General features: G+C 40.0%; 1 protein-coding gene across 1 annotated transcript in view; it reads right to left on the bottom strand.

Moving 5' to 3' along the window:
- Nucleotides 1–18,103, bottom strand: part of LOC122799665 — a 1,990,791-nt gene that overhangs the window by 285,394 nt on the left and 1,687,294 nt on the right. The window contains exon 47 of the mRNA XM_044068913.1: nucleotides 12,687–12,821. Within this exon, the coding sequence (XP_043924848.1) occupies nucleotides 12,687–12,821 (135 nt within the window). The remainder of the gene's footprint in view (nucleotides 1–12,686; nucleotides 12,822–18,103) is intronic.

An 18,103-nucleotide genomic window follows, 5' to 3' on the forward strand; every position in this document is an offset into this window, starting at 1 on the left:
AAAAGTAGTAGGCTTGGTAGTGTCCTTTATTTTGGAAATCGAAGTGTCACAAGGAATGTGAAATAATGGTAAATAGAGTGGGTTCTTTGGACATTTTCTCACTCTTCATATTCCTTGGTAGATATGGACTCCTCTCCTTCACTGATTTTTTTTTTTTTTTTTTTAAGAATAAAAAAATTAAAGCATTCTTAAAACCTGAGCTGAAGTTGTTTACTTCATTTGCTCTTCAACCTGTGGGTCTACGGATCCACTTTGGATGCAACACGGCCGCATTTTCCAGCTATGGCTCCGAGTTCCAAGCACCTCCCCTTATCCATAATGCTTCCCTATCTCCCTTCTCCTTTTAGATCTCATTTGCTGCCTTAGAGTATGCAGCATGGTCACCGAGCTCCAGTATTTTCGTTTGGTCAAATTGCATTTTTGGTCTGTTTCTTAGCTATTTTTTTCTTACCTTTTCTCTCTTAAACCTGTCTATCACCTCCCTGGGTTTCTTCGTAGCTAGTGAACAAAAAAGTAAAAGTAAAAGTAGTAGTAGGCCTCTTCTATCTTCTCTTTCTTACCTTTCCTTTCTGATTGTGTGTGTGTGTGGATAGTGAACCGGCTGACAGGATGGCTGAGGCCCTGAAGTCTGGGTTAAAAAAATGCACAAAGTGTGACTACAAGCTTTCACCGGCTGATGGCCACACTCTGTGCGTGGTTTGCTTGGGGGTTGCTTACCTCCAGTCCCCCTGTCCTATTTGCCCTGGGTTTAATTCCAGAGCACTTAAGGACAGGCAGACAAGTTGATCCTTAAGGGTTTGTTGCCCTCTTCTGCTGGGACTGCGGTCCCTTCTTCCCCTGCAGGAAAAGCAGTGGCTGCTGCTGCTTCTTCTTCCTCCCCGGCCTCTGGGACTCGCACTCCCACCAAGAGGCCTGGGGAGGGAGATAAATCTAAAAATGACCGGCCTCACAAGCGATCCCCCGACATACCCATGTTGCAGCATGGCCTTATACGTACTGAGAGTTCCTCTACAAATATCACACATTTACAACTGGTTATGGTTCATATGCAGCTCTGCTGCTAGAGAGCATTCGTGTCTCCCATTTTGCTCCACTTTAAATAATTGACACCTTAATCTTTAAGCAGTTGTATATGAACCAATGCATGTGTGTAGGAATGCTTTTCATTTTAAAATCTTTTGTAAAGGTTTAAGCTTTTTTTCAACATCTTCTGTTACACCTAACCTTCTGAACCATCTCTAATATATGCAAGTCACACACTCTCCATACAGCATTCCTGTTGTGATGTATGGACTGCCCACTCGAACATCTTTTCTGACAAGGCTAAAGTCCTGTCTTTTTGTTAATCTATATGCAGATATTTCTGCTGCCACCTAAGCCTACAACATTTCCCGAACTGTTCCTGTTTTAGTAGATTAATAAATGTCAACAACTATTAGAGTGCCACCACTGTGCATTTGTGTTTCCTTACTAGATGGAACTGCTATTATCAGTACTTGCTTCACTTTTTGAAATTGAAAACTGGCTAAACAAACTACCGACTGATACTAAACCCCCAAAAAACACAGTTAATGTTATTCCATTCAACTAAGCACAATGACCTCCTCCTTTTTGCATTCTCTCAGCCAGTAACACCCTCAGCACCCCAGTAGCTGAGGCCAAACTCCTAGGCGTCGCAAATGATCAGCAACTTAAATACAACAAACACATATCTCAAAAGTACACAAGAAGCTAATATGCCTCTATCATAGAAAACCATTCCTAACCACCCCCCCCCCCCAAGTCTAGAACTACTGTAGCCAGGTCTCATCTCCTATCATCATTACTGTATGCCTCTCCAGTTCTAACCAACATTAATAACATAAAACCGACCTGACCCAAACTCTCCATATGCTACAGTAAAATAGCTAGGTTCGCAGCCAATGCTAAATCCCATTCCCACCACTACCAATCCCTACTTAAACTACACTGGTTGGAATGTGCACATGTACTGTGCTATCACCAACTCACCATAGCTCATCAAATTCTTTACCACCCAGACAAAACCCCTGCCCTAGCTGGCATGTTAAATTTCCACAACTCCAACAGGACATTACGATCCAGTAACAAATCCCTGACTGAAGTCAATCCATGCAAGAATAGCTCTGGAGAAGTCCTATTCTCCTATGAGGTTGCAAAAGCATGGGACACCCTCCCTCCCGACCTCAGGCTACAAAATTGCACAACCATATTTAAAAACCTCCTTAAATCACACCTTTATGCTACCCTATTTGCAACAGCAATGACCCCACCTGAATCTTCACCCCACTGTAGGAAGCCTACCCCCTAAGCTTTGATGCTCACTTTACACTGACACCTGTGTGCATAAAACACTCGGTAAATGTTATAAATATGTACCTACTTTGAAACTCACTCTACACTGACTCCTAAGTGCAATGTGTAGTGTTGTAAATATGTACTTATGCATGCAGACTGTATTACTACTGTAAGGTATGTGATCTCCTCACTGTACTATGACATTGCTTTGCGTTTAACTGTCTTCTGCCTTATATGTTAGCATTCTGCCATTTTGTTACCCAACTTATATTATTGTAATCAACTATCACTCTTTAATAACCTATGTATTTCACATTGTAACTTCTTGGAGCTTTTCTCCCCAGGACTCCGCTGAAAATGGACACCCTACTGTCCAGTTGGTTTTATCCTGGTAAAAATAAATGTTAAATAAATAAAAATAAAATGAAATAGTTCTCCAGGGAAATCACATAAAGCTGCATGCCCACTCACACATGCTCACACACTGTACTAACGTACTACTCTTCCACCCACTGTACATCTACAGCTGGAGAGACAAGTAATATCTTCACATCTGTACTCTATTTTATTTTTCAGCTGAATCTGAAATAGGTTCATATAGAAAAATGTTCTATCCTGATTAATATAAGAAATAAATATAACTGCAAGAAAGATAACACTGTAAAGCAGTCATATTTAGTAGCAGTAAAAAAAATACATATATAGATATCTATAAACACAACAGAACTATGGATATGTATAAATGCAACTGTTCTTTCATATGGATGGTAAACCTTTATTCAAAATGCATTGATTTTTTTGTGGTTGATTATGTCCTTTAATAGTTTCTGCTCACACATACTCAGTCTCAGAGGGGCTTATTCTAGTGGTTAGGATAGCATCTTTGTAACACTGCTCATCCTTAGGCTCCTAGGTTATTATTAAGAAGTTCAGCAGATGATCATTAGTAGGCTAACCACTGCAATTTCATCTATAGGTTCATAGGTTCATACTAGGCTATCTGCCCTGGGGCAATTATAAGCCTAGCCCGATTCTGTATGGCTTACGCCACCCCTTGATTTGAGTATACTGTGCCCTTTTTAAGGTTTAGTTTACTGTGCCTCTGTCTAATAGTGACACGGGAGTAATCCCTGGGACAAACCTACGATCCCCCATCCACCTATCGAGATTCTTCTTGAAGAGATTCAGTGAGTCCACACTTGGGGTGTATTTCTGGTTACTCTATCCCATCCCTTCATCTACGTTGTGTTTGAAAACTGTTAAGGCTCTAAGTTGCTTAATATGAAGGGTCAGTATGTTCTAGAGGAGAGAAATTCTTTGGAAGAGGTATACCTCCTGTCCACAAGTTATATTTATGCTTCAGTTGAGGTTTATGCTACTTGCATTGTTTTTTGTTGTCTTACTGCTTTTGCAAGCATTTAGGAGGTCAGACATGGTAGGATTGCTTGAGGCATTGCGGAGTAGGCAAAGTTCACCTTGTAGGAGCCTGTATGAGACAGAAAAGAGAGACAGAGCTCATTCATTTGATCTTCTTAGTGAGGAAATGTTGGGATTTCTCAATAACAATCATGTGTAGGGACAGGTATATACTGAAGACAGCACTGCATTCTATTAAGAACCTGATAAGGCAGGAGTAGACTTGGACCCAGAAGATATACATATGGCAATCTGATTTAGTAGAAGGATTCTCTAGCAATAATAGATATAAGGTGGTCAAACAGAAGTCTACTGCCTACAGAAGTACTTAGGTCCCTGATAACTGTGCCAGTTTTGAGAGTGGTGTCATTAATGTAGTCGGTGAATGGACTGTCTTACTTACCAAAAGATGTGATACCACAGTGTTTGGCATTTGGCTTTAAACCATGGTCCTGGGCACCATTTATCTTTTATTCCAAGAACAAAGCAGCTAACACCAACGTAAAACAGAAAATACCTTTAATAGCAGCAAAGCTTTCAGGTATCAAGTATCCTTCCTCAGTGCTTAAAATTCACTACAAAAAACACAGTTTAAATACATTCATCATTTAGGTAATTAAGTCACACAGCCAATCAAATAATTATATCAATCAACTCTTAAAAATCTTTAAAAATACATACAATATATATTGAATAATATCTATAAAATTCATAGAAAATTTCATATTGAGCAACTTGCCGCCCCCTATAGTGCCTTTTTTAGGCAAGGTTCAAATGACAAATTCACCACCGTAACAGGAACAGGCAAGCAAAAACTGAGGGCAATGCTACTCAATGCTAGAAGTCAAAATCTCAAAATGCACTCACTCGAGGCACTCCTTAAAATGGAGAACATCGATATCTGTGCAGTGACTGAGACCTGGTTCAAGGCTCCAGAGAGCACCCCTGCATTACCAGGCTATAACTCATACCACACTTTTCGGCCATCTAATCTGGGCCACAACACCAAAGGCGGAGGTGTGTCCATATTCATTAAGGATAACCACGCCTACAGGCTAGTTGCACAGCATAATGCATCTGAGGTTATCCAACTGCAACTAACTCTGGGCAAAACTGCAATCCAAATTGTAGCTTGCTACAGATCCCCCACCATACCCTAGGATTCCCAGTCCTCTTTTCTTGATATACTGGAAAATATTAGGGTTCAACAAAACACCCTTGTTGTATCTTTCGGCTTTTCCCGGTTAGGGGTCGACACAGCGGAACTCAGGTATGTTAATGATTGGCAGTAGATTTTTACGTACCAATTACGTACCGATTTTTTACGTGCCAGCCCTGATGCACAACCTTCAACGAAGGTACGCCCATTTACGCATGTCTCCACACAGAAGACGGTTTAGCTGAGAATCGAACAGGACAACGTCTTACTGTGAGGCGACAATGCTAGCAATTTCAACTACTCCACCATTAACTGGGAAAACTACTCATGTACCAAATCCTTCGCTCAGCGCTTTCTGGAATTCATAAATTCCAATGCCCTGGATCAACTTATCCACAACCCCACCAGGGCAACAATATCCTAGACCTAGTCATTACCAACATGAGTGACTGGTGTTCCACACCTGAAGTCAACTACTCATTGGTCAGATCTGACCATAAGCTAATCACCCCAGATATAGGTTCATAGGTTCATAGTTTAGTACTAAGCTAACTACCCTTGTGAGCCATTTTAAGCCTAGCCAATTATCCCTTGTGAGACTCAAACCCTGCACCTTGTGTTTGTAAGGCAAACACCTTAGCCATTAAGCCACCCTCCCAATCCAATATCCACATCCTGCCCCCACCCCCCATTAAGGAAACCACAGTAAAACATTTCTCCAAAGCCAACTTCATGCTTCTTAATACAGAAGTGGCGAACTTCATGACACCCATGCAGATGGACAATACAGTTACGACTGCTGAATCCTACACAAGTGCATGGATCATGCTATCCCAAACAGAACCAAGACACTATCCTCCAAAAAAAGGAAGCCAATCTGGTGGTCTCCTGCCACAAACAAACTCTACAAGAGAAGGAAGAAACTGTTGCAAAAGAGAGTAAAATCCCATGAGTGGAGGAGCTCCTTGGTCAGCCTCAGTAAGAAGCTGAGATCCGTTATAAGATCCTCCAAAGTTAGCTATGAAAACAAGATAGCCACTGATTCTAAGGGCAACCACAAAGCATTCTATAGCTATGTCAAGAATCTCAATGGCAACACCCAGATCTGCTCTGAGTTACAGCACGATGGCACAAAAATTACAGAGCCAACTGATATTGCCAACATCCTGGCAGATAGGTTCAGTGTTAACTTTACTCCCCCACCCCACCCCCTAAAGGGCCCATATCTATACAGGAAGATTGCAGAGTCCCTGTAATCACAACTACACAGGTAAAAGCAGCACTCTCTAAAGCCAAAAACACAGCATCCATGGGACCAGACAACATCCCAGGCTGCGTTTTACACGAACTTTAGAACAAACTGGCTCCCCACCTAAACACCATGTTCAATCATAGCCTCATGTCAGGCTTTGTGCCCACTGAATGGCACACAGCAACAGTTATCCTACTCCACAAAGATGGAGCCACCACTGATCCTGGGAATTATCGCCCTATTAGCCTGACGAGTCTGGTCTGCAAGGCCATGGAACGTATCATCATGGAATTCATAAACAAAGACATTGGTAACCTCCAAACTCTGGACCCCACCCAGTTCGGGTTTGTGAAAGGCAGATTATGCCTCCTGAACCTGGTCAACTTCTTTGAGGCAGTCACCAAAGCCGTAGATGAGGGTAAGGTGGTTCACACAACCTATCTTGACCTTGCCAAGGCTTTCGACACCATCCCCCACTCTGGAATTATAGCTAAACTAGGTATAAATCCCTATGTCACAAGATGGGTTGCCAACTGGCTCACTGACAGAACCCACACTGTAAAAGTTGCAGACTCCAAATCTGGCTTCATATCAGTGACAAATGGAGTACCACAGGATTCAGTTCTGGGACCTCTCCTGTTTGGTATCTACTTCTCTGAAGTACAGGCTAACACAGAAGGCCTCTGGCTAATGAAGTTCGCAGATGACTGTAAACTAGAAGCTATAGTCAAGTCCCCAAATGATGTGGACATCCTACAGAAGGGCCTTACTGAGACAGATGCCTGGTGTCAGAGCCATGGCCTCAAGCTCAATGCCAAAAAATGCATTGTTATCCCCTTTGGTAAAAACTTTGTACCCATGAACTACCACATAGGTGGCAGTCTTCTTAATGCTGAATGGGTGATAGGAGACCTTGGGACTCAGGTGGACAGTAGTCTCTCTTTTGATAATCACATTACCCAGTAGTCAGGAAATCCTTCTATGTGGCACACCTCATCACAAAAGGGTTCTCATCCAGGAAAAAAGATGTCATTGCTCCCCTCTACTCGACACTCATTAGATCAATTATAGAGTACAACGCCCCTTTTGGAATGTACCTCACAAGGCCGTGGATGGGCTACTGAGGCTATTTCTGTATATTTACAAGGTAAACTGAGTAAATATCTTAGACATGTGAAACGTTATATTAAAGATACAGCAGATTTTTTGAAAAATTTTATACATGGTATAATTCGAGAACTACTAATTGTAATTTTTTTTTTGGTAACCATGGACATAAAATCACTTTTTACTATGATTCTGAATGAATATGGCATTACTGCCATTAGAGAGCTCTTAAATAAACACAAATATGGTACGGGCATGCAAGCTGAAACCTTATGTCAACTATTAAAAAGTGTCCTGCAAAATAACATATTTGTGTATGATCATCATTCTCTTTTGGCTTTTCCCGTTAGGGGTCGCCACAGCGGATCATCTCTTTCCATTTCTTCCTATCCTCTGCATCTTGCTCTGTCACACCAACCGCCTGCATGTCCTCTCTCACCACGTCCATAAACCTTATCTTAGGCCTTCCTCTATTCCTCTTACCTGGCAGCTCCATCCTTAGCATCTTTTTCCCAATATACCCATCATCCCTCCTCAGCACATGTCCAAACCAACGCAATCTCGTCTCTCTTGCTTTGTCTCCAAACTGTCCAACATGAGCTGACCCTCTAATATACTGATACCTAAACATATCCATCCTAGTCACACCGAGTGCAAATCTTAACATCTTTAACTCTGCTACATCCAGCTCTGTCTCCTGCCTTTTTGTCAATGCCACTGTCTCCAACCCATATAACATAGCTGGTCTCACTACCCTCTTGTAGACCTTCCCTTTCACTCTTACTGGTACCCGTCTGTCACAAATCACTCATGACACTCTTCTCCACCCATTCCACCCTGCCTGTACTATCTTCTTCACCTCTCTTCCACATTCACCATTACTCTGAACTGTTGATCCCAAGTACTTAAACTCGTCCACCTTTACCAACTCTACTCCCTGCATCCTCAGCATTCCTCTACCCTCCCTCTCATTTACACACATATATTCTGTCTTAGCCCTGCTGACCTTCATTCCTCTGCTCTCTAGAGCATATCTCCACCTCTCCAGAGTCTCCTCAACCTGATTCCTACTCTCACTACAGATCACAATGTCATCTGCAAACATCATAGTCCACGGGGCCTCCTGTCTGATCTCATCTGTCAACCTGTCCATCACCACTGCAAATAAGAAAGGACTCAGAGCTGATCCTTGATGTAATCCCACCTCCACCTTAAACGTATCTGTCATTCCCACTGCAGTCCTCACCACTGTCACACTACCCTCGTACATATCCTGTACCACTCTTACGTACTTCTCTGCCACTCCCGACTTCCTCATACAATACCACAACTCTTCTCTAGGCACCCTGTCATATGCTTTCTCCAAGTCTACAAAGGCACAATGCAACTCCTTCTGACCTTCTCTGTATTTCTCCAACAACACTCTCAGAGCAAACATTGCATCTGTAGTGCTCTTTCCTGGCATGAAACCATACTGCTGATCACTAATCATCACCTCCCTTCTTAACCTTGCTTCCACTACTCTTTCCCATAACTTCAAGCTGTGACTAATCAGTTTTATCCCTCTGTAGTTAGTGCAGCTCTGCACATCACCCTTATTCTTAAAGATAGGTACCAAAACACTTTTTCTCCACTCCTCAGGCATCCTCTGACTTTCCAAAATTTCATTAAACAATCTAGTTAGAAATTCCAATGCCATTTCTCCTAAGCACCTCCATGCTTCTGTATGATAAAAAGTATTATCATCAGACAACAGAGGCTGCAATGGTCACCCCCATTGCAAACAGCTATGCTACACTAGTTCTAAGTGAATGGGAAGATCAATATATAACTTTGGATTCTAGTTTTCAAACAGGACATGTGATGTTTCTAAAAAGATTTGTGGATGTTATTTTTTTTACATGGGAGGGAAGTGAAACTGACCTTATTGCATTTGTGGAATATCTTAACTTCACTACTGAATTTTTGCATTTTTCTATGCAGTATTTGGATTGTACCATACAATTTTTAGATGTTGACATTTGGCATGATGGATTGTGCATACAAACTTCTGTTTATAAAAAGAATGTGAATAAAAACAAGTATTTACATAGGACCAGTATGCATCCCCCCCATATTTACAAAGGATTGGTTAAGAGTCAAACTATGCATATGAGTAGAATAAATACTGATGATGCTAACTGTGTTAGACAAATGGATGAAGCTTTAACTTCCTTTAGGTTAAGAGGGTATGAAAATGAAATGCTGAATGAGGCAAAAAACTATGCTTTACCAAATAGGCATATGGTGTGCACCCCTTTCTTTAGTGAAGGTGCTAATAATCAAAATAATAATGGTGATAAACAACCTACAAGTACTCATTACATTACAAGGTATAGTCGATGCAGTGATAGGATTAAAAATATTATAACTGATAATTGGGGCATCCTTAGAAGCTTTTCTGGTCTGAAGGACATAATCACTCATAAACCATGTTTTACTTATAGAAAATGTAGTAACTTAAAGGACAGGTTATGTTATAAAGATCTAAAGCAGGTACAACCAAAAAGTAAGATTGTTAAATATGGCACTTTTCCTTACCATAATTGCTGTAGTTGCACATTTATAAAGACCAACACCTTTACTAACCCTCACAATAATACGCCTTTTGCTTTCAGGTGCTCAGCAACTTCTGGCACTAGCAACATCATATATTTAGCTACTTGCATGAAATGTAAATGTTTTTATGTAGTCAAGTCCATTAGACGTCTCAAAGACAGAATTATTGAGCATAACTCGGAAATAAGAAGGGAAATATTAACTAATTCTCTAGTGAAACATGTTCAAGAAAATCCATCTCATAGTTTTTGATTTAGGGTCATAGAAATGATGACTAAATCACTTAGAAGAGGGGATGTTAACACAAAGTTAGAAAACATGGAACTTCAATGGATATTATGATTACATGCTGAGTACTTACCAGGTTTAAATCACATGGCTTCTATAAAACCTGTTTTAAAATTAAAACAAAAGGCTGTTTGATGTAGTAGGCAAATAGGCTGTTTCTGTTTTAGTATAAAGTTGCTCAATATGAAATTTTCTATGAATTTTATAAATATTATTCAATATATATTGTATGTATTTTTATTTTTAAGAGTTGATTGATATAATTATTTAATTGGCTGTGTGACTTAATTAGCTAATTGATGAATGTATTTAAACTGTGTTTTTTGTAGTGAATTTTAAGCCCAGAGGAAGGATACTTGATATCTGAAAGCTTTGCTGCTATCAAAGGTGTTTTCTATTTTACATTGGTGTTAGCTGCTTTATTCTTGGAATTTTAGTTGTTTTACAGATACACCTTTACTCTGGATGATCTTTTGTTTCGTGGTTATTTTACCACCATTTATCTCTATACATAAGTCCTCTTTTTATGATACTAGTGTCCTCCAGAGAACTGATAATGACTCCAAGTATACAATCATCATATATCCAGATGTACTTTTCATTACTGCCTGTGCATATTGTACAACAAACACCTACATTTGGAAGATTTCTTCTCAAACATCGATATTTTACATCTATATGTCTGTACTTTTTTGAGGCCAGGTCATATTTGTAAAAGGTTAATTTTTATTCACCTGGTAAAAAACTGCAAAAAAATAATCAATAAATAAAAATAAATCATGTGCATAAATTATTACTTTTAGGTCAGCAGGGTTATAAGGTAAGCCATTTATAATTAATGTAAGTAACAATGGTCCCAGTTCTTATCCATGTGGTACTCTACACGAAAATATACCAATGTTTGACCTATCATTGCTTGAAACTTCTTCAAAGGTTCTTTTAAGATAATTTGAAATCAGTTTGTCGGAGAATCTACAGCTTTTAAGACTTTTGATAAGTAGGTTATGATTAACAATCACATGTTTGCAATTTGTCTATAATTAGAAATTACTCTTTATGTCTCCTTTATGTCCAGTAACATCTTTTGCATCCTCATTTTTATAAAAGCACTTGTATACCCCTATGGAGGGTTCTCATGTTGTCATCTAGGCTAAATTTGTCCTTTTCCCCAAATAATTTATCATTTCATTAACACATCTAATTGCTTTTAAATTCAGATATTTAAGACAATTAATTTCTCAGCTTCTCTTGTAATACTGCCATTAAGAATGTCCTTGGAACGTTTAACATCTGTATGCCTCTCAAACTTTAAATGATCTATCTCTGCTTTAATGGTTTTCTTTTGCAGTCTAAATTCATCACTTTCTGCAACCTTTTAAAATAATTTTCATAAAATCTGCATGAGATTTTAAGTTTACTATAGTCATTCCTTTATAAATTCTAAGCTGTTATACATAGTAGTTTTCCTTTGCTTCTACTGGTCATTATCCAGTTTATTTTTCTTTTTTATTGGCATAAGTATTAATTAAGTGATCAGTAAGATAATATATTTTATCTTAATATCACTCTCTGGTCTTCAGATTATTTGATAGAAAAAGTGCTTCTCTGTTGCTGTTTGTATTTTTATATTTCATAAGGATTTCTATGAATAAATTCTCGAATATAGCTGATTGATGTGTCCTACTGAAAAAGCCATCATGAAGGTTTTGAGTGGAAGATTATAGATACCGTAAGATACAGGATTATCACTGGCCACATTTGATATGAATCACTCTTTGGTACTTTTTCTATGTGCCAGATGTTTCGTTATTAGAATGTTACTGACAATTATAATATGAACAAAATTCAGTTCTGGAATTCTCTAATTTAGGATATTATCCTGGAAATATGTCATGCAATGCTTAAAAAGGTCATGTCACAGTTTTCTTTTGTATGCACACATCCACTGCAGCTTAAGTAGATGCCAGTAAGGTGCATAGACAAGAAATGTCACAGACCTTTGCTTATAATGGTTTTACCCTAGGGCCCAGTCACTTTTCTGTCATGATGTAGCTTGTTTATATGTATTAATTTAAAACACACACATATGCACATATATATATATATACACACACACACACACACACACACACACACACACACACACACACATATATCTAAATATATATATATATATATTTATATATATTTACACACACACACACACACACACACACACACACACACACACACACACACACATAGACACACACACACACACACACACACACACACACACACACACACACACACACACACACACTGAAAAAAATCTACTAAACATCAGATAGCAATGCTCGGCATTCCTTTATTAACAAAATTATACTTTATTATTAATTATTATTATAGTAAACAGTAAATGACCAAGTGCCTTTCTCAGTTTGTCATACATTCTTGCTGTTAAATCAATACAGAGGAGAATATTAAAGTAAATTACACACATACACACACACACACACACACACACACACACACACACACACACACACGACAAATGTTCCAAAATCTCACCTGCTCCAAGGCTCTCATCTGTATATGAAGTTTTCCCTCTTTGGCATTCTGTTTCCACCAGCTCAGTATCTTCTGTTTACATATTAATTGTTCAAGTTGATTGTTCTCATCTCTCAATGCCTGCATTTGTTCATACTGCCAAAAAAGGTTGTATAATAAGTAAATGCATACAGGTCGGATGCATCCTGAATTAACAACGTATTGTCAGTATATAAAAAGTAGAATTTCGGAATTCATGCCTTTCACAAGCTAAAAAAGTTAAATAAAATCATATAAAAGCCATAATTTGTTAGCAGCAGTGGGTACATTTTTTAAAACATGAACTGTACTGGTTTAAAGAACACAAGCAGTGAATTCAAAGCCTACTAGAACGTTAAACTATAATCATTTTATAAAGTATAACACTGAAAAAAGTACAATGTTACACTTAATTCAGTTTCAAATATTATATTTTATTTCAAATCTACTTAGTTTATTCAGACATATATATATGCAAGATGGAATCAGAAGCTGGCACTAACTAGAGATGATGGGATTTTTATTTATTTAATTGGATAAGTGATCTGTTCCTTCAGAAACATTTTGTAAACATTACCTTCAGCAATAATGGTAAGGGTAAATGCAATATTTAAGTAGACGCTATATCTGTCTGTCTACACTTGTCTACACTTGTAGCCACAGATAGCTATTCATCTATAAATATATATATGTATATATGAATCTATGTCAAAACAACACATTACCATATCATGAGTTTACATTACCGAACATCCAGATGGTCGAGGGTTTGTACCACATAAGTAAACAATGGGCCAACCTGGTGAACTTTGCCCTTTTTTCCACTGTAGTGTGATCTTGGAGTTGGTATATTTAGTTGGTGGGGGGCATAGTCCCCACATGGGGGTGTATGGGGGGCAAAGCCCCCCACTCAAGTGGGTTTGTTGGCCAAGTGTTTACTTACATGGTGAAAACTTCAGATGATCTGGATGCTCAGTAATGTAAACTTTTATTGTTTATGTCTTGCCATTTTGCAACTGAAAGTTATGGTAATTTGTTGTTTTCACATAGATCCATATATATATATATATATATATATATATATATATATATATACACACATACATACATTTTATATATATATATATATATATATATATATATATATATATATACACACACACACACATTTTATATATATATATCTATATATCTATATATATATATATATATATATATATATATATATATATATATATATATATATATATATATATATATATATATATATATGTATATATATATATATATATATGTGTGTGTGTGTGTGTGCGTGTATGTATACATATGGTTCTACCTTGTTTAATCAAATTTTCACTTACCCAAATCTGTAATCGACTTCATCGGAATATGTAATCATCGTGGAGAAACTAACCACTTGGCCACCAGAGCAAAATAAGAAAATGGACAGAAACTAAACTCACCCAAGTAGGGGGCTTCACCCCCCCAACTAAATATACCAACCCTGAGATCATACTACACTTGGAAAAAGGGCATAGTTCACCCTGGCAGCCAAGTGGTTCATTTCCCTATGAAAAAGTCCAGTGGTTCGTAGCTTCGATGATTACAGCTTTTGATGAAGTTGCCTTGGTGGTTAGAGATTTGGGTGAGTTAAAATTTGATTAAACAAGGTAGATCCATATACATATTCCAGTCTCACATAGACCTACCACGACAGCAAACCAAACACATAATCACACAAAAACATACTCGGAGGCTCTAAATAAAGATCTGCCGAAGCAGCAGAGACCTCCAAAGCAGACACCCAAGCAGCCGCTACCCCAAAACAAAACATGTGCAACACATATCTCACAAAGCCAGTGTGCCAAACAGTCACAGCCCTTAAGACTAAACAACACACCTGATACACTTGTAATAGGTGACTCTATCATCAGGCACACTGACGTCCCGCTCACCAGGCTGAACAAGGAGAGGGTCATGGTGAGCAGCCTGTCAGGCGCTAGGATCCGCCACATAACACAAGCACTCAGGTCACTCCAAGGCAAGTACAAATATGACTCAGTCATTGTCCATGCTGGTGTGAATGACCTGAGATGCACCTCCCTGGACTACATGAAAAGAAACATAAAGGAGCTCTCTGAGCATGTAGCCCAGGCCGGTATGACCCTGACCTTGAGTAGCATCTTACCCTCACCAAGAATGATGCCAGAATATGAAGACAAGATGATCAATTTCAACAATTGGCTTAAGTACTGGTGTCATTCAAAGGGGATCCAATGCCTGTCAGCTTGGGATGATATGCTTGACAAGCCACGATGCTTCGCTAGGGATGGCTTGCACCTGTCACCCCTGGGCTTTCGGATATTGGCAAAGGCTCTTGCTACCCCCATAGTGCCTTTTTTAGGCAAGGCTCAAAAGACAAACCCATCTCCATAGGTATCACAAGGGATAAGAAACTAAGAGTAATGCTACTCAACGCCAGAAGTCTAAACCTCAAGATGCACGCACTCAAAACTCTCCTTAGCATGGAGAACATCGATATCTGTGCAGTAACAGAAACCTGGTTCAAGGCTCCCGAGAGCACCCCAGCACTACCAGGTTATACCTCATACCATGCTTTTCGGCCCCAAAACTTGGACAGAACCACAAAAGGAGGGGGAGTATTGATATTCATCAAAGATACCCACACCTCCAGGTTGGTGGCAAAGCACGAAGCATCAGAGACTATCCTTGTGCAACTAACAGTGGGTAAAACTGCCTTCCAGTTTATAGCCTGCTACAGACCACCCTCCCAAACCCAGGAACCCCACTCGGCCTTCCTGAGAACACTGGAAAATATGAAGGTCTCTCCAAACACCATTATATTGGGCAACTTCAACTACCCAAACATAGACTGGGAGCATTACTCTAGCTCCAACACCTAGCCCAAAGGTTCCTAGAATTTATAAACTCAAATGCTATGGAACAACTTGTTACCACTCCTACAAGAGGGGAAAACATACTGGACCTGATCATCACCAACATGGGGACTCTATGCTCCAGACCAGAAGTGTATCCCTCACTGGTAAGATCAGACCATAAACTAATCTCACTGGATATTCACATCCCGACCTCACCCCCTGCCCAGAAAACCACAGTGAAAAACTTCTCTAAAGCAAATTTCACACTCCTCAAAATTGAGGTGGAATCCTTCAAAGCCCCCGGGCCTGTGGAAAATACGGCCCAGACCGCAGAATCCTTTATAAACGCATTCTATGAACACCTTCAGGAATGCATGGATCATGCGATCCCAAATAAAACCAAGACCCAATCCTCCAAAGGCAGACGTCCTGTCTGGTGGACCCCAGCCATAAACAAACTATACAATAGAAGGAGGAAGCTACTAAATGATAGAGCAAAATCCCAAAAAGGGAAGGCATCACTGATCAGTACTGGCAAAAAACTACGGGCACACATAAAATTGTCTAAGGCCAGCTTCGAGAGAAAAATTGCACAGGACACTAAGGATAATCACAAGGCTTTCTTTAGTTATGTTAGGAACCTGGGTGGTAATTCCCAGATATGCTCAGAATTAGTCCAAAATGACAAAAAATACACCGAACCCACAGACATTGCCAACATCCTAGCTGACAGGTTCAGCGCAAACCCCCCCCCACCAAAAGGGCAAATATCTATCCCAGCAGAGTGCTGCCCCCCTGACATCTCAGATGCTCAGGTAAGAGCCGCCCTCTCCAAAGCAAAAAACACAGCATCAATGGGATCAGATGGTGTCCCGGGCTGCGTCCTACATGAACTCCAAGAAGAGCTAAACCCAAACATAAAACTACTGTTCAATCTCAGCCTTACTACAGGAAATGTGCCCAAAGAGTGGCATACAGCAACAGTGGTCCCTCTCCATAAAGGTGGTGCCTCAACGGATCCTGGAAACTATCACCCCATAAGCCTGACTAGCTTGGTCTGCAAAGCTATGGAAAGGATCATCATGGACCTCATAAATAAAGATATTGGGGACCTACAAACACTGGATCCTACCCAGTTCGGCTTTGTTAAGGGCAGATCCTGCCTCTTAAACCTGGTTGATTTCTTTGAAACAGTCACCAAGGCCATTGACGAGGGAAGGTGGTCCACACAGCCTACCTGGACCTCGCAAAAGCCTTCAATACAATACCCCACTCGGGCATTATAGATAAGCTCACCAGCTTAAATATAAACCCCTATGTCACTAGATGGATTGCAAACTGGCTCAAGGACAGAACCCACATGGTTAGAATTGCTGGAGCCATGTCAGACTCCAAACCAGTTACAAGTGGTGTCCCACAAGGCTCAGTCCTGGGACCTCTCTTGTTCGGTATATATTTCTCGGAGGTACAGGCCAACAAGGAAGGACTGTGGCTGACCAAGTTCGCAGATGACTGCAAACTGGGCGCCATAATCGACTCTCCAGCCGACACAAGCATCCTCCAAAAGGGCCTCATAGAAACAGACAACTGGTGCCAGAGCCATGGCCTCAAGCTAAATGCCAAAAGTGCATAGTCATCCCCTTTGGCAAAAACAAAGTGCCCACAAATTACCACATAGGTGGTAATCCATTAAGTACAGAAGAAGTAATTAGGGATCTGGGGACCCAAGTTGATAGCAATCTCTCATTTGACAACCACGTGGCCAAAGTGGTTAGAAAAACATTTTATATAGCCCACCTAATCATGAAGGGATTCACATCTAGATCAGGGGAGGTCATCGTGCCTCTTTACTCATCCCTCATCAGGCCCATAATTGAGTACAATGCCCCTTTTGGGATGTACCTTACCAGACACCTGCAGCAACTGGAAAGACCCCAAAAGTACCTCACCAAGAGGATTAAAGGGCTCAAACAGATGCCATATGCTGCCCGGTTAAAGAAACTCCAGCTCTACTCAGTGGCATACCGCCTGTTCAGAGGCGATCTGTGCCTGGCGTATAAAGCCATGTCCAACCCGGAATTAATGGACATGCTGCACCTCAGAAAATCCAAATCCCATTGAGCTACGTGCTCGAGAGACTTGAACCTCAGCACTGAAATAAATAGGACATGCTGGAGGGACAGATTCATAACCCAGAGGCTCCCTTCACTCTGGAATAAAATCCCAGTCCAGGTTAGGCAGAGTCCCTCATTGACTCTCTTCAAGAGGAATCTTGATGAGTGGATGGGAGATCGTAGGTTTAACCGGGTATCACTTCTGTGTCACTGTTAGACAGAGGCACAGTATACTAACCTCGAAAAAGGGCATAGCAAAATAAATTTAAAATGGGTGGCGAAAGCCAAACACATTCTGGCTAGGCTTATAAATGCCCTAGGGCAGATAGCCTAGTATGAACCTATGAACCTATATATATATATATATATATATATATATATATAT

Source organism: Protopterus annectens, chromosome 1.part0, assembly GCF_019279795.1.
Source record: "Protopterus annectens isolate FY-2018-M chromosome 1.part0, PAN1.0, whole genome shotgun sequence".
NCBI lineage: Eukaryota > Metazoa > Chordata > Ceratodontiformes > Protopteridae > Protopterus > Protopterus annectens.